Below are 24632 nucleotides of genomic sequence, written 5' to 3' on the forward strand. Positions count from 1 at the left end.
AGCAAGAGAGAGCAGAGGGGGCAAGCAACCCCTTTTATAGTGAGTCAGGCACACCTGGCTGTTGCCAGGTAACTGTGGGGCGGAGCTTAGACCAAATGGTAACAGGAGCTGTCCCAACTTGCTCTCTGTATCTGGTGCCTACTCTCCTGGCCTCTTGATTCCTTGCCACTCATCCACCTCCACTTACATCTTAATCTCTTTCCATCCCAGATGCCTTTGCAGGATCCAACATTTGGCAGACTTGCTCTTGGCTGTGATTTTCTCCTTTATCTGCTACATCATTCCCTCGCCTTATCTCGCTACATTTCTGCAGTATTCGGCCCATCCTTTCCTCCTCTTCCTCACTTTCCCAGTCCTCCGGTGGTCCTTCTAAAAACTGGTGGTTTCCATTCTAGTCTCTGTGATGACACTGGCAAGGAAGTTGGAATTTTCTGTTTTAGTGGTCTTTGCTATATCCTCCCTGCCTAACTGCTTTCACTGTGTCACGTCCCCCGCTTCTCAAAATTCTCTCCTCTGTGACAAGCCCCTGACCTGGATCTTCTCCAATATTCTCGGCCTCCTTTGAGAGTACTTCTACCAAGGCCCCCTGAGCTTAGGTGGTACGTGCATGGTGTTCTCCTTTGCGCCTTCTGCTCTGGCATCACACCCACCCCCGCTCAAATTTGTTCCTCCGTGCTGCTAGCACCCAATTCTTCAGTTCCAAATTCTGCCTAGACTGAGCAATTTTACAAGCATAGCTCACATGGCTTCCAAATGTGATTGTCTTTCTCAGTCTCCCTCACCTGGTGGGAGTTGAGTCATATATTGCCTCTCAGGTGCCAATATAGTAAAATCTTAACTTCTAGTACCTGTGAAGGTGCCATTACTTGGAAGTAGTCTTTGTAGATATAAGGAAGTGGGGGTGAGGCCTTGGTTGACTAGCGTAGGCCTGAGTCCAACTTGATCTATCGGTGTCCTTATGAGACACACAGAGAGAACACCATATGGTGACATGGGTGGAGGCTGGAGCACAGAACCAAGCCAAGGACTAAACATCAAGGACTACTAATGACTGCTGGAAGCTGGTAGAGGCAAAAATGAACCTGCCTCATGATCCTGTCAGAGAAACTGCAGCCCTTTCCTCACCTTGGCTTTGGATTTTTAGCTTCCAGAACTGTGAGAGACTAATTTCTGTGATTTAAAACTGTCAAGTTTATGCTCCTTTATTACAGTGGCCCTAGGAAACCAGTCTGTCCCCTGATTTTATGCTCCCCATGGGCGTCAGCACTGCCTCCCCCATCTCTTGTCTTGATGATCAGTTGGTCTTTTCTGCTGGGTATAGATCCTCCAACTTTTCCTGTTGGACATTATTCCCCCAACTATACTTTCCTATAGGTCCATCAAATTCCTCTCTTTGTACCCTTCTAAAAGTAGCCAATTGTGTTCCAGCTGCCTACATGGCATGTTATGTGTTCAAACAAACTGGGGGTGGGGGGTGTACATATTTTAAAGTTTTCACACCACACAAGCTGGTCACTACCCATTCACAATATCAGGGCATAGGACATATAGTAAAACCTTTCCAGCTGACTCCAGGGTACAGCCAGGCTCTAGAGCCATTGGCTAACAAGAGAAAGTTCTAGCAACCGTAGAAAACTAGACTGAAGGCAATGGTTCTCAGCTGGGAATGAGTTTCCTCCCTCATGTGTCTAGTGAGTGGAGGCCAGGAACATTCTCAAACACCCACATGTCCTGGCCAGTGAAGAATGGCCACATGCTGAGTGTGGCATATGCTGACATTGTGCAAGCATGATACAAGAGAGAGAGAGGAAGGAAGCCACAGTATTCACATTGACTTTGAGATACGTGTGGCCCACCCTGCTTGGGAAAATGAACATGCTACTTGATCGCACAGTGCCTCTGTGCTGAGCCCATATCTCAGCTGGGAATGTGGAAACAGTCCACGTTGCCCCTGTTGCTATCATGTCAAGCCCTAGTTTATGCCTACCAAACTTGTTCTCACTCTCTGAACATTTGGTTCTGTGAATTGTTTGCTTGCTTGTTTGTTTGTTTGTTTGTTTGTTTGTTTGTTTGTTTGAGGCAGGGTGCAGAGGAGCTGGGCACACCTCAGGCTGGCTGTTGCTAAACTCAACAATTGCTGTTTTGGCAGCTCCTGAATTTTCTAATGAGGTTACTGCCTGGAACTAAGTAAATAGCTGACGAGGCTGGAAAGAAAGGGGAAAAAAGTCTCTTGTGCTCATCATATTTGTGGGCATTAGCCAGGATCTACTTGGGAACAAACTCTGCCATTAAAGACAACGACTATGGATGATGGCTCACCCTTATGGAGATTCATCATTTTTTGTGGCATTAATAATTGAACCCAGGGTTTCTTGTATGCTAGGCAAGCACTCTGCCACTGAGCTACATTTTCAACCAAAACTTCACAATTTAAAAATAATTTCGCCATTATTTTATGTATATGGGTGTTTTGCCTGCCTGTATGTCTGAATACCACATGCATTCCTAGTGCCCTCAGAGGTCAGAAGAGGGGGTCAGCTCCCCTAGAACTGAAATTACAAATGATTGTGAGCTGCCATGTAGGTGTTGGGAATCAAACTCAGGTCCTCTAGAATAACAGCCAGGGCTCTTTCTCTTAACTACTGAGTCATCTCTCCAGCCCTTAGCTCTACCATTTCTAAAGAGTATTCATAAACATCGTCTGACTTGATCTTCACTTTCAGTTCAATATAAGGTGTCATTTCTTGTAAACTATAGCAGATATGCAGAAGATATGGAGTAAAGCCATCAAGGAAGGAAAAGAATAGTAAGTACTGAATCCACAGGCATTTTTCAAAACTCACATTTCATGAAAACTTAGAAATTCTATTATTTTTATTTATCATTTAATGACATTGTTACTTCTTTTGTGTTTGTCAGCTCTCATGTGCCATAGCATACATGTGGAGGTCAGAGGATAGTTTTCTCTCACCATGTGGGTCCCAGGGATCTAAGTCAGATTGTCATGGTTGACAGCAAGTATCTTACTCACTGGACTGGTATACCAGCCCTCTTTTGATTTGTTTATGTTGGGCAGGGGTGGGGTGGGGCATCACACTGGTAGCTGAGGCTGGCTAAGAACTCACTATATAGCACAGACTGGCCTCGTGCTTTTTAAAATCCTTCTGGCTTAAAAAGACAAAAATTAGAAATTTAATTATCCTGCAAGACAAAGGCTTCCCCAAACTGATTTTTAAAAAGTTTTAATACAGTCTAGTTATGGATAAAAACCAATTCTTAGCAATCATATTCTGAATTCCTAGCACTATTCTGTTTTTCTAGTTTGTATTTCTTATTAGACAGCATTTCACGTATCAGACACTGAGGAAGGATTATGGCCAAGTGTATTTCATGTGACATAAATGTTCTATGAGCCAAGAAGGCTTGTAGAGGAATTTGCAGTTAGAATGAATTGAAAAAAAAAATCTATTCCTGGTGTTTTCATTTTTCTTTTGACTTCACTCATTTTGAGCCCTGCTCCTCAAACAAACAAAACCCCTAAGATATATTCCAGAAAGCTGTGGACAGGAGGCAGTGGGCAAAATTGTTTTATGATCATGTGGTTAGGCTAAGTATAGGGAGATGACTTTGCAACTTAATGAATTTTCCTCTCTTCATCTTGTGATATCGCTGGCAGGAAGGAGCGCTCTGGTTAAGCAAGTTCTCTGTGGCCCATTAGCCTGACGACTACCTAGAGAAGGCGCCCTGGCTTGCTCGTGGACATCCTGGTAGACATTAGCCCTTGGGAAGCTCTTCCAAGCATGTGCTTGTTTACAGACCTCGCTGTGGTACTCTAGCAGATGTGCATGGTGGAGGACATAAGCTTGGCATGTAGATGAAACTGCACTCTTTTAAGGCAGTACCAGCAGTTCCATAAGGTTCAATGTAATACATCCATTTTCGGTCAACATCTCTTATTCTTGCATCAGCATTTTGTCCAGTTGCTTTGATTTGTCACTATATTATAGACAAGAGCTGTTTAAGGAAATCTAGAATGCCTTTCATATTTTGCCTTTCACTGTATTCATATTAAAATAATGTTTCAAACTAAGTTCAGTGGTGGGTACCTCACCATAGCCAGACCCTGTCTCTTATGTAAATAAACTAATTTGTCTAATAGGAGAGCCAACAAAATTGGGCTCCTCTGATATTTCTAGAATTAAATGATTTTCTTAGACACTCCATAAAAACCCACTAACATAGTTAATCACAATTTTTAAATTATATTCATTTGTTTCACTGTAATATATATATGTCAGAGAATAACTGTGGAAGTTGGTATTCGCTTCTCATTCAAGTCCTGAGGATGAAGCTCGGATCATACTTGATAGCAAGAGCCATCTTGCCAGTGCACAAGTAAAATTTTATACCTTTATGTCTGAATGGACCTAAGTTGTTCAAACATGGCCTTTAAAAAATTGTCCAATTAAGGCACACTATAAGTTTTCCCATGGAGATAGTTATCACACACACACACACACACACACACACACACACACACACACACACACACTTTTTTCTAGAGGCTGAAGTTTTAGGTGGTGCCCTCCCAATCCCTTCACCAAGAGACAATAAAATAGGCTGAAGCCATATTTCCGGGGGGGTGGGGGAGAACTGGCTGTGGGCGTGGTCTTCAGGGACAATGGGTAAAGTGGAAAGTGAGATGGAAAATTAAAAGAAAGTGTCGAAGCAGGCCAAACAGGTTTTCAAGGTGTTTTCTTGTTTAACACAGCAGAAATGTTGAATATAAGTGGGCGTGAGAGATTATCTAAAACCAAAGCATTAAAAGATCAGGCTGGTAAAGGATTTTGATTTGGGATCTTCCCACATTGTTTTGAGGTATTGTGTAAAAACCCCATAAAACTTTGGAGAATGTTTTTAGGAGAGGTGGTTGCCAACTTGTCTTTTTAAAAATGCGTGTGTGTGTGTGTGTGTATGTGTTGGTGTGTGTGTCTGTGTGTGTCTCTGTGTATCTCTGTGTGTGATGTGTGTGTATGTGTGTGTGGTCAGAGGACAGCTTGCAGCAATCTATTGTCTCTTTCTACCATGTGGATCCCAGGAATGGAACTCTCTAGTGGCTAGACTTGGCAGCAGACAATTTTACCTGCTGAACCATTTCACTGCCCCCCCAACATTTCTTTAATGTTTACTCCCAGTATGGGTGCCACGTAGCTATGGCAGCTCCTGAAATCCTTTATCCTGTGGTTATCGATAGTTATCTTTGTATGTGACTTCAGTCTATAGAATTTTTTCAATAAGGTCAATGAAGGTGAGTGAGCTAGATGCAATTATTAAATGTCTATGAAATTGGTGATACTTGAAAATTTCGGCTCATAATCAAAGTAAAGATTTAAATGCTTAATGTGAGTTAAGAACGTTGATCTCAATTGTACAAAGGGGTTTGTGAAAACAGCCATCAGAATCATCGGAGTCCCTGTTGGCACAATAGTCTTAAAGCCAGATGGTTAGAGTGCCGTTAAAAAGTACCCACTTGGGATTTTGACTGAGGACATCTAACAAATAATACTGTATGCAAATGTAATCATATCCTATCAAAAAACTTGATTTTCATATTAGAAACCACCAAAATATCAGATAGATATACTTTCGATATACTGATTGTTGAATAAGCATTAGCCCCTTTTGGAAATTGTGTTTGAGCTAAAATTTCTCATATTTTAATACAAAAAGTAGAATCTAATGCTGAATTGCTGTCACCATTGTGAAATCTATTTGAAGTTTCTTCCCTCTTGAGTACCTTTATTCTTTTGTCGTTAGTATTTTTTTAAGTCAGCTTGTCTAGAGATTTGTGAAACAGAAGTTTTTTGGGTTTTGTTTTTTTTTGTTTTAAATAGAGCAAGGGTATATCTTTTGAAGATACTTTTCCAGGGCTTAGGGATAAATAGAATAAACAAAATCGATGGCCCAGAAAGGGAAAGCAAAGGGAAACGGGCTTTCTCCTGAGAGATAACATATAGTGTGGTCTGACCAAGTCACGTGGTGGGAGGGGGCTCCTTTCTTTCTCCTCCACATCCCTTCCTCTGATGTCACAAGTCTATTATTTCCTGGGAGAATTAATTAGTATTCATTGGGTTGCAGTTGGCAAGAAGAAAAAAGGGAGGGGAGGGAGAGACAGAGGGAGAGAGAGGAGGGAGGGAGAGAGGGAGGTGAGAAGGAGAGAGAGAGAGAGAGAGAGAGAGAGAGAGAGAGAGAGAGAGAGAGAAGACAGCAGGGAGAAAAAGGAGCTTGGTGGAGAGAGAGAGAGAGAGAGAGAGAGAGAGAGAGAGAGAGAGAGAGAGAAGACAGCAGGGAGGAAAAGGAGCTTGGTGGGAGAGCAGGAGCTTCCCGGGGTGCACTGGGAGTGGGGGCACAGAGTGGCTGTTTTATAACTGGGATCCTCGGTGACGTATGGTCGCCTGCTCCTTGGCAGCTGTCTTTATGGACCAGTAGGCAGAGCGAAATTGACGCTGACAAGACTTTTGCATCTTGGAAGGCACTGTAATCTACTGTAGTGAAGAACAGAGCCTCTCAATCAGGCGGGTGTAAAGAAGAGAGACAGAGGGGAGTCCAAAAGAAAAGGAAGAGGAGGGGGGAAATTGTGTGTTGTGGGGAAGCAGGGAAAAAGCATTTTTGGTGGATGGTATGAAGCCAGCCATGGAAACTGCAGCCGAGGAAAATACTGAACAAAGCCAAGAGAGAAAAGGTACCCAGCGCTCTGACAATAGCCTGTTTTAAAGCTTTTGACTGAGGGTTCTTGAAAGGGGTTAGCCAAAAACGGTTCTAAAACAATCTCGGGTGGTATGGTCTTGTTTTGGGTGGGTTTTTTCTTTATCCTGGGGGCTAATATTAAATTATTAATAGTGTAGCCTCTCTTCTATTTCTGTTGCAAGTATTTCTATGTAATACCGTATTTCATAGAAGGATGTTTGTAGTTTGTCACCTTGAGCTTCTGGATGAGGAAAACCGTCTCTCCTTTTTTTTTAACTAAAATAATTAATCATAACTTAAGTCCTCTGCTCTGCATGCTAGGTTCAGGGATTAGGGGATGCACTATTCTGTACTAACGCTAAAGAAGAACTAGAGGGACATGCATGCTAAATATGCTTTGATCCCAGTAATACTGGAGTGATTTAGACATGCTCTATTATTTTTATTCTAACATGATTGCTCTTTCCATGTATCAGACTATGACATGTAATAATCGTTAGTAACGGAAGCTTAAAGTTTTGTCTACCAGCATTGACAGAAGGGAAGAGATCTTTTGCTAATTGAGACTTAAAGGATTTGGGGACAGGAAAACTGTCTAAGGGCTCCATCCTTAAAGGAAGTCTCAGAGCATGTCACAATTTTGATATTTAGATTTTGGAGAAATTATCATTATTGCACCAAGAAAATGGCAGAAAAGAGACGCTATGCCTCTAAGGTCAAGTTTGATGCCCCATAGAAACAGCGCAGCCAGTGCTAGGTTAACGGCATCTAGATGCGCTATAATTGATCTCTTCACTCCAAGATAGAAACCATCATAAAATGCACCAACATGCTTTATAACTACACTGGCTCCGTTTAAAAAAATAAAAACCGTCATGCTAAGGCTCTTTTTCATGACTTTTACACACAATAGCAGATACTAAATAATAGTAATTCTTCAGGCATGTTTTCTTTATGAATATGTGGATTGAGCCATATGAAATTGCTGCCATCAAACATTTTAAATATGAAAAAACACATCTATATGTGGTTCAACTTTACAGCACATTTGGGTAAAAGCTGCTTATTTTCCTATAGAATTTTTTTCTGCCTATATTAACATTCCATCTTAAACAGACCAATTTCATTTTCAAAATTTGTTTTTTAGAAGCATGATACAATCTACCGTTTTGCCATTTAACCTCTTTGAAATGGACAATTCAGAGGCAACAAGTACATAGCAATTTAATTCGAATGTTGGTACTTTAGTTTAATCCTGATACAAAGTCTACCTCTCCCCCAACAAAAGACACTCTGTCTTTTCTTGCATGTGATTTTTTTTCTTTCACATTTTTTTTTCTAATCTGTGTGAATGATCAAATAACAATAAGAGAAACTCTTGGGACTATTTCTCAGGTTTCATTTCCGTCTCAGTTAGTACTAAGTCAATTGCATGTCTGATAATATACTAGTATCCTGGAAGAAACTTACCACAGTTTATAGCATTTCTCTCCTAAATGGGTGCTTTTTTTTTTTTTTTTTTTTGCTTTATACATGCTTTTTATTAATGTCACATTTGCCTGTGGCGGATAAAACCAGTGTGACTTCTGCAAGACCATCTAGGTCTGCAGAAATGTACCTTTTGGTTTTCCTCTCAAAAACAAAAGGCACACAATTTTTACTACACAACTGTGTATCTTATTTTAATTTTGTCTCTCATAGACTTCTGTTATTTTGCATTATTTACACATTTTAATGGCAGGTCTACAGGTTGCCTCTACATCTCCAGTATACAAAAAGTAGCTAGCTATTATTATAGAGGCAAAATTAGAAGCAAATACAATTTTTAGAGGAACTTTGAAGATGACCAGGATTCATAAACACTAATTAAAAAATAAAATGCTACTAAGCTAAGGTCACATGTATGATACATGTTTTGGTATGGATCTGGGCCAGAAAATTTATCCTCAATCTGCAGCAAGGATTGTGATCATGGACACCCCACCCACCCACCCAAAGGGAAGGTGACTTATGTATGCATCTTAATTTGGATGACCAAGTTCATATTCTAGCTGCACAAAGTCCAAACTCTCACACGTATCTTTGTCATTCCCTAGTTCACTGGCCCATTGCCCTAAAACAGTAACCATGAATGGTCCTGTACACCTATTACTTCTGTATTTCTTAAGATATAATGATAAGTGTATAAAACCTATGCTTAGTTTACGGACATTAACATTTACAATTTTAGCATTATTATTTATAAAATGAATCGTAATTTGGGAACTTAAAGAATCTCCTCCTCTTCCTCTTCTTCCTCCTCTTCCTTCTCCTCTTCATCCTCCTCCTCTTCCTCTTCTTCCTCCTCTTCCTTCTCCTCTTCATCCTCCTCCTCTTCCTCTTCTTCCTCCTATTCCTCCCCTCTTATTCTTCCTTCCCCCCCCCTTCCCTCTTCTTTCAAGACTTTTTAGTTCCTAAATGTAATCCTCTACATTTTTGTTACTTCACAGAGGTTTGTATGCATATATTCCCACTGGTTTTCAGTTGATGGCAGAGGCAATTCCTGTCTGTTAATTAGGGGTATTGGTGCTCAGTGGCTAGCATCCAACATCTTGTGAATGAATAGCTTTGGATAGTTATTATAGTGTCTATGAAGAATGTAAATTAAACTAAGATTTATAAATTGACCCCAGCTTTCTGGTTAGTGTCTGTTCCCATAGGGAGTTTACATAGGGGGACACAAGTGAGCTATTGCAATTCACTAACTGCCACCAAGAGGTCTTTTTCTTTAGAAACTCAATCAGAATAGCTTTGTTCTTATTTCAGACAGAAATGATGAAAATCTTAACAAAAGGGGAAGGGTTTGTGGCTTCGCAGTGTTCTCATAGTGTTATCCCAGCATGCTGCTGAGCAACCAAAATTCACACTATACAGGGATTGTGTGCTTTGGTGTGTGTGGGGGGGGGGCGGTTGGGGTTTTTGTTGTTGTTGTTGTTTGGGGTTTTTGGGTTTTTTTTTTGAAAGCCAGTGGGTTTTCTCTGATGAGTATAGCAAATGCAAAATTATTACAAGTGACAGTTTTTTTAAGTGGGAGAGTAGAATTAAAGTGGCAGGAGTAAACCGAATCAGCAAAGGCAGAATGAGCGGAGAAAATGAATAAGGCAATTAAAGGAAGTGGATGATGGCTCTGCTAATGAAAAGATGGAAAGCTGGGTTTCCATTTGTTTCTGTGGAGTATCACTTAGTGTCGTTTGTGAAAACAGATGCGTCTGGAATTGCTGGCAGCATGTCATCATGGGTTCGATGACAATTGAACCCCCGAATAACTCTAAAGCTCTGTTACAGGGGGAGCAGCAGAATCTCTAATGAAAATTATTTTTATTACATGTAGAAAATTGGAATCTACTAGAATAATCATAAGCAGGCTAGTTTACTTCCTGTAAATCATTGCTGAAACAAATTCCAGAATCCAAGTATCAAATTAAGTTTCTAGCCACGTTGGAAGGAAAAAATGTGGTTAAATTGGAAATAATGTTGACTGAAAATAAATTGGAGGAGAGAGTTGGAATGCGAGATGAATTTGAATCAGTGCTTGTTTAGAAGGGGGAGAAAGCACTTCTCGGGAACATTTAACGTGTTACATTATTCTGAAGGAGCCATGACATTCTTACTGACATTTACTAACTTGGTTATATGAAGGTGGCCCAGGGAGAGTTTGAACTGCGGTTCTTCTTTGTAAGACTTTGCCAAGGTGAGCATCTGAAGTGACAGTGCCTGGGGGATATAGGCTGTAGCAAAGAGTGGCTGGCCAGATGGTGGGGGACATATGTGGTAGGTATGACATGGCATCCTGTGATGGTTTGGGGGGAAGGGAGTTGTTGGGTTTTTTTTTTAAGAAAATTTAAATGTGAAGAACAATCTGAGTGAGTTGGTCTAGCTGTTCCTTTTCTGTTACAATTTCCATGAGCACACTTTTTACAACCTGGCCATGTTATTTCATTAGAAATAAATAAATAAATAAATAAATAAATAAATAAATATTTTAAAATAGGGAACCCTTTTTTGAAAAATCAGTTTTGTCTTCCTTGAAATTGAACATAAACCTTCATTGTAGCATTATAGCAGTACATTGTAAGCTTGTGTGTTTTTCTGGTACTTGGAAATACAGGTCAGTTGAGGGTGAAAGATTTTAATTAGTGACACCATTTCTTAGTCCTCCTGCATCCACGAACATGCAGAATGAACATCCAGTGTCTACATGATGTCCATTCCCTTTCACTGGGACTGCTGATGAGTTGCATTATTCCAAAGACACCCTTTCCCTTTTTTTGCCCCCTTTAGATCAAATACACAGACACATGATCTAATCTGCTAGGAGAAAGGGGTGGCCACAGGATAGCAGAAGAATGGGACACACACTGGCTTTTGAGACAGGGAGGCTCCACTCCTAGTTTTACAAGTGTCCTTTGTTACTCGTCATTTGTCAGTCATTTCTTCATTTAAAAATATGCTCCTTTGAAATGTCATCCTTCCCCTCCCTTCCGTTGAAGGAGGGATGCTATTCAGGCATCATTGGAAGTAGTATCATAGGGGTTTGGGCCATATTGTGCTGGTTGGTGGCAAATAAGCAATTGCAGGGACAGAGACTTTTGATCCTCAGCCAGCTCCATGATACATTTCTTCAGAGAGTGAATGAGAGAAAATAAAAGAACGCCTTGTTTCACAGGCTGATTTTATTAATTCCATTAACCATTTTGTTTACCAAGCCCTACCTACCACTTGATACCAGGGCACAATGCACTTTTCCTGTAAATAATCGGGTAGCACATAATTTACCCTTCCGGGCCACTGATACAGCTACCATCCTAGCATGAAGAAACAGCCACAGATATATGTGCACAAGGGCATGTGACAATGTTCCAATCAGATTTTATTTACCAAATGAGAAGGTCTGCAGGGCTGTCCTGTACTCTGTTGGAACCTTAAGTCTTTCCCTTCACATTTTAGCTAATGGATACAAACAGACTATGACAAACACAGTTTTGAAAGACCTTGTTCAGTAAATGTGGTCTTTTTTTGCCAGCCATAGTTATTACTTGGTTGTTCCGAGTGATAATTATTAAATGTTGAAGAGCTTTCCAGCCTAGTAGTCACTTGTACCCACATCATATTATCAAAGGAATGGGGGATGTGGAAGGAGGCCAAGGCATTGTTTTCCTTTTTCCTTACAATTTCCCATGATTTAGGTCATGCCCCTTTTTGGTGATGACCACTCACAGTTGTATGTGTCTCTATGAGCCAGCACAGCTACTTTTCCTCTGTCATCTAAGAGGGAGAGAATGTTGTCATCTGTTTTTGTAATCATTTCCTCATTCTTGTCCATGCCTAGAATCAGCAAGGTGTTTAACTCCTTTTAGGTATCTGGAGCCTGTCCTCAGGATTAAAGTGTGTAGTCTGATGTCATAGACACTGAAGATAACTCTGTGTTTAATGTCTCTGTTTAAGTTTGGCTCAAAATTACAGCATAGAATTGATCATTTTTCTCTCTCTCTTTTTTTTTATACCTAAAGATTTACTGTTGGAGAAAGGCCTCTCCAGTATTAGCCCAAAGGACTGGAGAATGACTGTGTAGTTGTCCAATCTCATCCCCAGATCTGCCGCTCTCATCATATTCTCACATTCTGGGAAGCATTTCGTGAATGCATAGCCGCCGTATTTTACTCTGAGAAAGTGTCACAGTTGCAGGCCCAGAGAGATGGCACTGTGCTTATGAGCACTTTCTGCTTTTGCAGAAGACCAGGGTTTGGTTCTCAGTACCCACATAGTAGCCTCTTCCAATATCTATGGGCTCTAACTTGCATGTGGTGCACAAACATACACTCAGGCACACACACACACACACACACACAGGAAGGGAGAGAGAGGGAGGATAATTTTTTTTTAAATACCACACTTGGATAATCCGTGCATTTCCATTCTCTTTAATCAGTAGCTGGTGCCTGGCTGCCCAGATATCTGCAGACATTCCCATCCATGTGAGGAGATGAGGACAGGACAGCAATCGACCTTCTGAACTGCAACCATAGATAGATATTATGTGCATCAATGTATTATGTGTGGAAGTGACAGTGTACCAGTCAGACTTTACTAAGAGGAAAGGCAGCATGGTAGGGGTCCATAGGGCCCTAGGGTGGTCCTTTGCTTTCAATAAAATACTAGATCCAGCAACTTATTGAGCACCTATTATGTGCTGTACATAGAGCAATAAGCTTATTAGAACAAGATGAGGGTTGTGGAGGTACATCAATGGTATAGGACCTGCCTAGTATGCATGAGGTTCCATCTCTAACACCTTCCCTATACTCACAAAAAGGAAAGAAAAGAAAAAACTCATATCAGAAGATATTCAACTGCTTAAAATCTTTTTACTTGAGAGGTGAATGTGAAGGACTCACAGTCAGCTTCACCAAAAGGAGATCAGTGTATACTGTGAGGTGATTTGACCATTTGGTTCTTTGCATCAGTCTGCCTGGGTTTCTTTCTTGCAGAGAATATAGCGTAACCTTTGTCTAAAAGAATGTGTGTTTTTTTTAAATATAATGAACGTTTTTGTTTATTTGGTTTGGTTTGGTTTGGTTTGAGTGGTCCCAAGAACCAAATCTAGGGCCCCACAGGTGATAGCCATATGTAACCTTTGCCCAAAAACCAGGAGGCAAACATCTCATTCCAAGGGAAATAGAGTTACATTTTATGAACCCTGAATTAACAGAGGACCAGGATCATTTCTTTAGGAACCTCAGAAGTACTGATCACTTCCACGGGGACCTTAGACCAGCTCTCAATGGCCTTAACAACTTGAAAAAAGAGGAAAAGGCGGTACTTCTCTAGGCCCCAGTGAGGATGATGCTAGGCTTTTGAAAGGGTGCCCTCTGGAGGCTGATTTTTCAGCTGCATAGCCAGACTCCACCTCCAGGCTGGGCAAGTAATAGGTCTCTTCTTGAATTCGAATAGAATTCTGTCTGTCGTCAAGACTGAGTGATAATTTCCTACGGTGGTTATAGCTAGTGAAACAGCAGGCATCATGTGCATAACACTAAGGCTAGCGCACTGAGGACTCCATAAATTATAGTTAGCATCCTTATTGAGAACCCAAACAGAAGCAACAAAAATCGCTTCATGGTACACTTCTGTTTTCACTCGAGAGCCTTTATTTGCCCTTATTTACTTAATTTTTTTGGTGTTAGAAATTTAACCCAGGGTCTTATATATGCTACACAGTTGCTCTATCCCTGTAGCGTACACACCTAGCTGTTCTTTTTCCTTTGAAATAAGATATTTTTATCTGACCTTGAAGCCAGAAAGGGTCTTCTATAAAACACTACTACCCAGTGTGTCCCAGTCTCAAATATCTTGAGGACTTTCAGAGATTGGCAAGTAGAACTGGGGTATTTCTAAGGTGGATTAAGGTTCCTGGTGTACCTGGTAAGAATGGGCATTCACTAGCTCCACAATGTGCTTATTTATCTGGTCTTCAATGATTGAGGTGCCACATGGAAAATTAGAGCCTCATCTTCTGATGGAATGATTACCCATATCAATGCCAAAGGTATCTTTTTTAATACTTAAGTTTCTGTAGTATCATAGAGTACATCATTGCTTCCTTCATTTTATGGAATTTATAGGCATGGATGGCTCATAGTGACATTTTTAATTTCCTAAGAACCTCAGGATTAGAATTCCATTAAGAATGACTAGAAGCCTATATTCTATGCCAGACAAATTGAGAAGTATTACTGCTTCTCCAACCACCTAAGAAGTGGGAAATGTATTACCAGATAGTGACCTGAGTTCCTGGGAGGTTATTTGTTGCCATTCGAGTAAGCAGTTCCTTCTCTAGGACAGACAGAAAGATTATTGAAATGGGATTCAATTCAGAATATTCAGGACCATGTAATGATCCTGATTTGAAGATGAAGTGACCAAGATTATTTCAGGTGTCCATGCGGAAGTGGGAGTCACATTCTGAACTCAACAGGCCATAGAATAATTTGCCAAACTTCTAGAATGGAAACCAGGCACCGTGACAGAAAGTAAGGCACTCTGCTCACCGTTGCTCATGCAGCTGGCAATAATTACAGGTCTCTGCTTGTCTGAAAAGGAAATAAATCCAAAGAAACACATTATGAGAAGTCACATTTTAACATGAACAGTACCATCCCCAAATGAACATTTTAGAGTATGAGATAATGCAGAAATAGAAACCAAAAAAATATTGGTAATTTGTATAAACTTAAATTCAAAAATGGAAGACAAAAGTCCAACTGATTCTGAAATTTCTCATGTTCAATTGATAGATTGGTACTGAAAAGTTGCATTTTGATAGCATATTTTTTTAACTCCCAGTTTTCCTTTACTGTATGGTAAGAGAATAAATAGAAATGCTGATTATAGAATCTTTGCTGGAGAAAGACACTGACTCTTTGCCACTGAAATTGGCAGTGAACAGCAGAGCTGAAATGGAAATTGGCAGGTACCACTGGATGTACCCAGGCTCAAAGAACCATCAGTACCGTCCTGTGCCAACCCTGGGGGACAGGGCTGGCCCCTTGAGCAGTCCAGGTAAATACAGCCTTGGGGTGAATTCCACAAGCAACTCGACTGTTATCTTGATTGGGATTTATAATGGATTTTTTCAGTTTGGTGATATTTTATGTTTTTCTTGATGCATTCATTTGTTGACATGGGTGTGGGTGGAAACAGCCCTTTAATAATTTTTAAATCATTTTCATTTTTCCTCCCCCTTTCCATTCCACCCCATCTTTCTCCACCTTCTTCCCACCTTCCCTCGCTTTCCTCAACCCACTTCTTTGTATCAAAGGGAACAGTGTGCAGTAAGCTATGCCCTTGGGTTAACCACAGATTTTCAGATGTCTGAATCAATAATGGTGGCAGGGGTATGTACATATCCACTACAGGGCTCAGAACTGAGTCAGAGATTTCAAGGAGCCTCACCTATGAAAGTATTGAGCATGTCTACATACCTCTTCAGTGGTACAGCTTTGTACCACTCTCATTTAGTATCAATCTATATCTTCAAGAAAGCAAAGCCAGTGAAATTAAGATAAGATAGCTACACATTGGGCAGGTAGGTCCTTTGAGTTCAGTTTCCATTTTCCTTGCTTAGGAAGGACACTCGTCTCTATGACCATTAAGGGGTTAGGTCTGAGCAAAATATATGTATGAGTCATTTGGTGGATTTGAGGTGGAAAAGATGCTAAGCAGTATGCCTCTCCTCATTCTCTAGCCCCAAAGTCGGAATATGTCTTAGTGTTCTTCTCACTTAGCTCAGTGTAAGATGGTAGCTCAAGTCATGTAAAATGTGATACAAAGGACTGATGATGGGTCAGATAAACTCATCAGTAAGCTTAAAATACTACTATCATTTTGTCTCAATCTGTGATGCCATTTCTCCCAACTGAGTTGTTTTCAGGGACCAACCAAAGATGGCAGTGATAGGAGCTGGGGAGGTATCTCAATGTAAAGGGGTTTTGTTTCACAAGCACGAAGTCTAGAGTTCCAACCCTCAGCACCCATGTAGAAGCAGATGGCAGTGTATATCTGTAAACCCAGCATAAGGGGCATAAAGACAGGTGGATCACTGGAGCTCATAGCCCACTGATGAGTTCTGGGTTAAGTGAAAGGCCCTGTCTCAAAAAAATAAAAAATAAGGGAAATATCAATAAAGGAAGATATCCAGCATTAACCTTTGGTCTCCATATGTACATGCAGGTACACATATACATACCTCTAAAAGAACAAAGAAATAACAGTATGGTAAATGACATTAGATATAGAAGTCTTGAGGGACAGTACAAAATATCCTGTTGAATGGCAGATCTGCCCTTTTTCCTTTAAGACCTAAAATGGAACCATGAGGTTAATTATCATAAAATCCAACTTGGATTTAGTTCTGTGTCTTGGGTCATGTGCTCGGGCATTCCACATAGGGCTGATAGTGAAGAAAGCCCTACACACTCTGGGCTCCCTCCCAGACTCCAGATAAGGCACAACCCATGCCCAAACATCTGTTTTCCCAGAGGGATCCTTTATTGAGCAGGGAAGGAAAGTTAAAGTGAGTGTCTTCTGACTCAGGCAGAAAAACAGCAGCCAATGACCTTGCAGGTGTAATTTTTAAGAAGAGAAAAAGGAGATGTTTGTGTTAAAATGGGCTAGGATGTGGTGGTAGATTTTGATTTGGCATGTTGTCAGGTGAACTAAAGGGAATTTTTGATTGTTGAACTTTGGTAGTCATCCTCAGAAACAAGTCTGGAATAAGAAAGTGTCCAAATAAGGAAATAGACCCTGATAGCTAGCTAAGGAAAAGGGGAAAGGCATGGCTTGCTAACACCATGTTTGCCAGGCCAGAGCCTGCTAAGGCCCTTTCACGCAGGTCTTCGATTTGCTGCTGCTGCTGCTGCTGCTGCTGGTGGTGGTGGTGGTGGTAGTGGTTCTCAACTCTTCTTCTTGACAAAGTCGTGTATCCCAGGTTGTTTGTGAACATCTGAAAGATGACCCAATGCTGAGATTAAAGGTGCATACCACCATATTCAGTTTCTGTGGTGCTAGGGATCAAACCCAGGGCTTCATGTATGCTATGAAAGCTTCTACCAACAGAGCTGCTTCCCTCTGCCCATAGGTGCTTGTTCTGTGTGTGCCTATAAGGTGAGCAAGGATGGACTGAGCATTCTTTAGCAAAGATCCTTCAAAGAATGTGGTGGTGAGGGGTGGAATCTTGATTTAAAAATTGCTGTTTCCATTCCCTGTGATACAATTGTCCAATGGATTCCTGTTCAGCAATGAAACGGCATGAAGTACTATCACATGCTGTGGCATAGATATACATTAAAGGCAGGAACCTATGTAAAAGAAGACAGACATAGGAACCCAAGTGTTATAACACTCCATTTGTATTGAGTTTGCAGAACTGGTGACTCCATAGAGACAGTTCTTAGAGAGTTGGTTGCCAGAGGCCGAGAGAAGCATGGAACAGAGATTTACCACAGATGAGAACCAAGAATCTCTTGGGGTGATAAACCTGTTCTAAAAGTAGATTCTGGGGATAATCACACAACTCTATATTCATTCCAAACCATTGAATTGTAACATTTAGAGCAGATGAGAGCCTGGCCCTGGAACTCATACCCATAACCAACCCCAGTACCTGGGAGGCAGAAGCAGGAGGATAACTTGAGCTAGTGATACATAGTAAGACCCTACCTTTAAAAAATGAATTTTCTGGTTTATAAGTTATATCTTAAAGCCATTTTTGGTTGCTTGTCTGTTTTACCACACACACACCATCCCATTACATATATGCAATCCATGGCAGAAAGAGGAAGGGAGTATGTTACTGACTAGGAACCCGAAACTGCCACTCTTGAGACAGGATACTGCTTCTATTAACAACAAGTGTTGGGATTGGCAAGATTGCTCAGTGAATAAATGCATTCGCTACCAAGCCTGATAGCCTAAGTTCAATACCTAGGACGCATATGGTAGGAGATACTCCAACCATGGTGTGTGTGTGTGTGTGTGTGTGTGTGTGTGTGTGTGTGTGTGTGTACATGTGAGTGTGTGCATGTGCATGTGTGATAAATATACAGTTATAAGTAAATAAATAAATGTAATAAAAATTAATGATACCAGGGTACTTGGAAATCTAGAAAGAGCTTTGAGTCATTTTTGAACCCCAGACACTAGACCGTGTGGTAAAGAAGAAACACTGTCATCTTCCTAGAGGAAACCATAAGTCTGTCTGTGGCTCCAGGCATCAAGCAGTTTCATAGAAAAGCATTGGAGTAAGATGTGTGTGCTTTCCACCTGACAGCCAAACCTCGGAATGTGAGACATTTGAAGCTGCAGTCATGGCTGAGAAGTAAATGAAAACAAAAATACAAACAAAAACGGTAATACTTCAAAGACTTTGCTAGCATCAGTTTGTTTGGGAGCCCTGAGGAACATGAGTTTTTGAAGGTGATACAGCTTGTCCAGGGCGCCAACACCACATGCCGTGCACTCACCTTTCTTAAGAGCCCAGCTCTGTTCTGAGAAAGCCCGGCCCATTGGCCAATCACTTTAAGTTCAGCACCAAGGAAGGTGAGTCCACTCTGCCCTCCCTGCCCCAATTTAAAACTTACATTTTCAGGGGGGTTGAAATTCTAGGGATAATGAGAGATCCAGGCTGCCTATGGTATCCAAATTGCTGGTGGTTTTATAAGGAAAAAATTCTAGGAGCTATCAGGGTCTTGCCTGGAGGAAAGAAAGTCTTTGTACTTGATTTGAAATTGTAGATTTTTTAAGAAATCCTGAAGCAGTTTATATGGACATACGTTCTGACTTTTGTATGAATTCACCTCAATCCTTGGTCTCTCGGGCACCAAATGTATGTCTGAAGTCCCTTTTGTATTTGGAACAATGTTACACCAGACCACTAGTATAAAGATGGTAGATTTGGTCACAGAGTGAGACCTGCCCCAGCCATGTCATTGTCTCCCCGGGTTTTTTGGTTTAGGGTTGGGTTTTTTTTTTTCTGCTCTAAAATCAACACAGTTGCCATTCTGTACTTAGATTCTAAACCAGATGGTGTGGTGGGAAAAAATAGAGAATTCCATATGGCTTGTATGTCTCCCCCCCCCCCCCCGGCCCGCCCCGATATAGTTCTCAGTTTCTTTCCATAGGGGTGTTGATACTAGCTGACCAGGAAGCCTTTGACAAAGAAAAAATGCCTCTCTCACTGTGCAGCCACTATCAGAGACTACTTTACCCCAACTTCACTGTCCCCCACCAGAAAGGTCAGTGTTGGTCCAGTGTCTTTTTCCTTGATTGCCCCAAAACACATAACTTTTTTTTTTCACTGTAAGACTTGATAGTTACTCTGGCCATTGCCCACCCACATGCCTAGACAGGGTCTCATGTAGCCCATGTTGAACCTGATCTCTCTATGTAGATAAGAATAACCTGCTTCTTCCTTCCAAGTGCTGTTACACTTGTGTTTTGTTTTGTTCTGTTTAATGTTCTTTTGAGACAGGGTCTTACCATGTAGCCTTGGGTGTCCTGGCCTCAAACTCTTAGGAATCCACCTTCCTCTGCTTCCCAAGTGCTATTGTCCCTTAGGGTCGCTCTTTCGGAACTTAAGGATGTATGGCCACTATGTTTTAGGGTCATATCTTCAAACACTTGAAATGTATCTCAAGAGAGAAATCCCCTTGTTCCTATTTGGACATGTACCAGGAACATGTCGCCTGTGTCTGTGGTGGGGTTTCCTCTATCATTAAAGGGGTAGTCATGGTGTAGGTTCTGATGGCCCTTGTCATTCTGATCCCTAGAGTCTACATTCAGTGGCAGCTTTCTGAGTATATAGAGTTCAAGTCAGAGAAGCTCTCACTCTACAGTATGCTTCCAGCCATTTGGGATTTTCTGGTTCCATGGAAGTAAATACAATGTGAGCATACCAAAGTCTAGACTCATACTGTTAAGTCTCAGTATTCCTGGGTCTTTTCTTCTCTTGCTTTTATAAAATGTAGTCTACTGTAGAGTAACTGTTTCTACCTTCCTTAGCACAAATGATAATCAACTATCTTATATATCCAGAAAACATCTCTGGTTTGTTTACAAGCATTCCAGTTTGGGGCTGCTCTTCTGCAGGTACTCGAGTGGTGCAGCTTTGTGTCACAATGGCCCAGTTGTCTGCCCACTGCATCAGCTTACCTGGCCACTTGCTCTTGTATAGGTTCCTTAGCTCACCGCAGGCAAGCAAAGAAAGTGGAGAAGAGGAGAGAGTCCATCAGCCCTGGATGCCGAGCTGGAGCTATTTGCCAGTCACAAAAGTTTTTAGGAACAAAGCTTGGATTGTTCCAGAATGAGTAATTCTCGGTCTTTTGCAATTGGTGAGGTCTAATGGTGATGTCTGATCACTTCTTTGCATTATTTTCAGTGATGACCACTTAATTTTGCCTTGGCATCTTTTGGCCCTCTTAGAGGTAAGTGGACATACTTTGGCATGGCAGGGAAGACGACATTGGCAGCTTGTGTGGCCCCCCACTTCTTCAGGTTCTGTCCTTCTGGTCATCCAGGTTCACTTCCAAACAAGCCCTATACTCATAGACAGTTGCTGTTTAAATAGGTTAAGCCTCTCTCTGAAGTTATGCTTGGATTTTATCTATAAACTTGCACAGACAATGCTTTTTGCTCTAAGGAGAATAGTGCCAATGATGAAATGTCTCCCAGAAGGAGAAACAAGGACTGAAACTCTCACATTCCTGTGCTTTGTGGTTTTTTTCCTGGAGGTAATTAGTGGAAATTCCTATGGGTGTTTGTGATCTCACCCACTGTGTTTTAATAAAACTTTATGCAAACCAGCCACACCCATTCACTTACAGGTGACCTATGGTAATTTCCTGTAAACCAAATAAATACCTTGTTTTGAAGTGGCAGTAAATTGATGCTACAAAATACATGATAAAGGCATCTTAAGAAAGAAAAGGTTTATTTGGGCTCATGGTTTGAAGGTGTGGAACAGTGATCCTCAACCTGTGGGTCTCGACCTCTTTGGGAGTAGAATGACTCTCTCACAGCAGTCACTTAAGACCATTGGAAAACATCAGTATTTACATTGTGAATCAAAACAGCAGCCAAATTACAGTTATGAGGTAGCAACAAAAATAATTTTATGGTTGGTGGGTCAGCACAACATGAGAAACTGTATGTATTAAAGTGTCACAGCATTAGGATGGTTGAGAACTACTGGTGTAGACCATCATGGGGAAGAAGTCACCATGAGCATTACAGATGTGACCAGTGGTTCTCAACCTGTGCATTGGGACCCTTTGGGGGTCATTCATAAGGATCACTTAAGACCATTGGCAAACACAGATATTTACATTATGATTTATAATAGTAGCAAAATTACAGTTATGAAGCAGCTGGTCACATTGAATCCACAGTCAAGGATCATATAGAGTTTAAAACAGATATTGCACACTTCCCCTTTTCAATCCAGTACCTTAGCACATGGGATGGTGCTACCCACACATAGGTTAGGCCCGCCCACTTCAGGTAGCCCAATCTAGATGCTGTCCCACAGACATGCCCAGAGGTTTACCTCCCAGGAGATTTTAGATTTTTGTCAAGTTGACAGTCAGAATTAGCATCACCCTGCATTGATTTCAAAGGTTTAAGTCTTGGCTTCCTTGTGTACCAAGTATGATGATGTGTTTGTCATGCCCAGAGATCACCACGCCCTCTTTAAGCCATTCTTTGTTGTTCCCTTCCCAAAACAACCTTGACTTTGCCTTCTCTCTGGGTTTCTGTGCTTTTTCTAGAATGGCCTTATGAAGATGGCTTCACATAAGTTTTCTTGCCCTTTCTCATTTATTCATTTCTAAAAACCGGCATGTGACACTGATTGCTTAATAGCTCTGTGGCTTTGTCTGATTTTTATCCTTCCTGCTTCCCTTGACAACGCCCCTGTCCCCTTTGAATAAAACTCAGAAAGGCTGGTTCTGCCTCCGCCCACAGCTGAAGACTGTAGCTTGCACCCACTCTGGTCCAGCCTACACACCAGCACCAGATGAATCTCACAAGCACATCCCCAATCATGTCACTCTCCTGCACATAAACCTGCCCCCACTCCTGCTTGCAAATGAAGCACAGAGGCTCAAGATGGCTTGACTGCCTCCTACGGTTGGAGGAGGGCCCACCTGCTTTTCTTTTCTTACTTCTCCTAACTCTACCCCTGTGTCCTTGAGCAACTCAGCTAAACCTTGGCCCCCACACCACATTGATTCAGCATTCTTTCCCCAGTGCCTATCATGGGAAGATGTGTGTACTCCAAGGCTTATTTACACTCAGTCCATCCATAGATGGATCCATACCTTTTTGTCAGTATCTCACACTAACCAAGGGCATCTGTCCTACCTCACCCCCCATATCCCTATGTTGTCGCTCTTCTCATTCTAACTAAAAGTTATATACTTGTATATTGCTCCCTCACCATCCCCTACAAGGATCAGTGTTGGGAAGGGAACACCTGCAAGCCCTGGCACAATGTCTCACACATAGCATCAATTCAAGAGAGTCAATGAGTGGATCCAGGAAAGCAAAGATTCTGACCCCAAAATTGTCAAGAATGCTGAAGGTTGGTAGACCCCAGACTCACTTCCTAAAGATCTTCCTGCTCTGAATATCAGTATTATTTGGACTTAGAGCTAGTTTTCCCTTCTCAGGGTCAGTTTCTGCAGTCACCTGCTCCCCTATTTGACTAGGCAAAGTGTGAAGCACTTTAAAGTGATCTTTAGGAAATACAAAGGCAGTCAGTCCTACCTATAGAAAGCAAAAGAAAGGACTAGCAAGTGTCTACTTAAATTTCTTTATTCCCAGCCATGTAAGTGTCTAACTTTTATGTGGTCACCTAGCTTCTATTGCACACATATTATTTTAAAACTGTTGGCGATTATTCTACTTCAAGATTTTCATGGTATGCCACAGAACTGGAAGTTCTGTGTTAAACAGGTTTTAGGACAAGCTTTTTAAAGGGTCTGCTGAGAAATAATTCCTTCTACGACATTAGAAATAGTTTCAGCATTCCTATCATTACATGGGTGAACGAACATTCATGTCTGGGTCTATAAGAGTCAAAAGGACTGGACGGTGAGTTACTGTGTGTCTGCGCTTAGTCTTTAAGGAAAGCCTCGCTGCCATAAATTGACTTCATAATACCGTATAGTGCTCTGAATTGGTGACTCTCGGACTTTGGGATGTTAGGCCTCTTTATACCCTTAAAATTAGCGGCCCCTTTCAACAATATTGATGATATATAGATAGATAGAGATATAAATGCATTATAAGAAATTATAATTAATAGTAAACTTTTGGTTTTGTCAGAATGAAACCCAATGCTAGGCCATTGTTCTCCCACTTAGCTACATCCTCAGTTCAACTTACATCTTAAAATAATAATAAACCCATCCTATATTATCCTAAATAGCATCTTCAAAAAGCGAAATTCTTTCCAAATCAAAATAATGCTTTAGTGAGAAGAGTAAATACCATTTTCTACTTTTAAATCTCCTTATAATATAGATCTTAATTTGAGGCATCCGGATTCTGCCTCTGCTTCTGCCTCTGCCTCTGCCTCTGCCTCTGCCTCTGCCTCTGCCTCTGCCTCTGCCTCTGCCTCTGCCTCTGCCTCTGCCTCTGCCTCTGCCTCTGCCTCTGTATTCATTCAGTGGTATCTTGGCTTGTCCTACTTTAGTTGAGATATATGAAGAAAATCCCATCTCTCACAGGTATGAGGTTTGAGGAGATTTTCAATGGTCTTTAAAAATAATTGCAGAATAAGAAAACCCTTTCTGCCAATGGCAAGATTCAGCAAGTAATAGTTTCATTTTTGAAAAGATATTCTATTATACTTTGGGGGAGGGGTCAGAGGACAACTCCCAGAAGCCATTCTCTCATTCCACCATGTGGGTCCCAAGGATAAACTCAGGTCATCAAGTTTAGCAGCAAGCACTTTACCAACTAAGCTGCCCCAAGTAGTGGTCTCTTAAAGACCAATCGATGATCCTTTGGTACTCTGAGGTATTAAAATCCGTTGGTGTAGCCTGAATGTTGATTGGCTCTTATATTCAGAAATGATTCTGTAAAGTTACACACTGATTATTTGGAAAACACTAGCAGTGAGTGGGGACCTATGTCTGAATTCCCAATACTGACACATTTTATTAAGCCATATAAAGTCCTATGTCTTTATATCACTACTAAGACTTCATCAAGAAGTCATAAGAACTGGGGAAGCTGTCAGTCTCACTGCGGCAGGTACACGTTTCTCCAAGTTCACTGGCAACGGA

The 24632-nt window shown here is 41.3% G+C and overlaps 1 protein-coding gene across 11 annotated transcripts in view; it reads left to right on the plus strand.

Annotated features, from left to right (window-relative positions):
* The window catches only part of Gpm6b (glycoprotein m6b), a 150091-nt gene that overhangs the window by 99397 nt on the left and 26062 nt on the right, over positions 1-24632 (plus strand). For 3 of the 11 annotated variants that reach the window (NM_001177956.1, NM_001177957.1, NM_001177955.1), the window contains exons 1-2: positions 6214-6742; positions 15226-15345. The exons of 3 other annotated variants lie outside the window; for them this stretch is intronic. In NM_001177956.1, the coding sequence (NP_001171427.1) occupies positions 6682-6742; positions 15226-15345 (181 nt within the window). In that variant the 5' untranslated portion in view covers positions 6214-6681. Of the gene's footprint in view, positions 1-6213; positions 6743-10318; positions 10478-15225; positions 15346-24632 lie in introns of those variants that run through there. 5 more of the 11 variants (NM_001177959.1, NM_001177960.1, NM_001177958.1 and 2 more) reach the window with 3 other exon arrangements.

Source organism: Mus musculus, chromosome X (assembly GCF_000001635.26).
Source record: "Mus musculus strain C57BL/6J chromosome X, GRCm38.p6 C57BL/6J".
In the NCBI taxonomy this organism is placed as follows: Eukaryota; Metazoa; Chordata; class Mammalia; order Rodentia; family Muridae; genus Mus; species Mus musculus.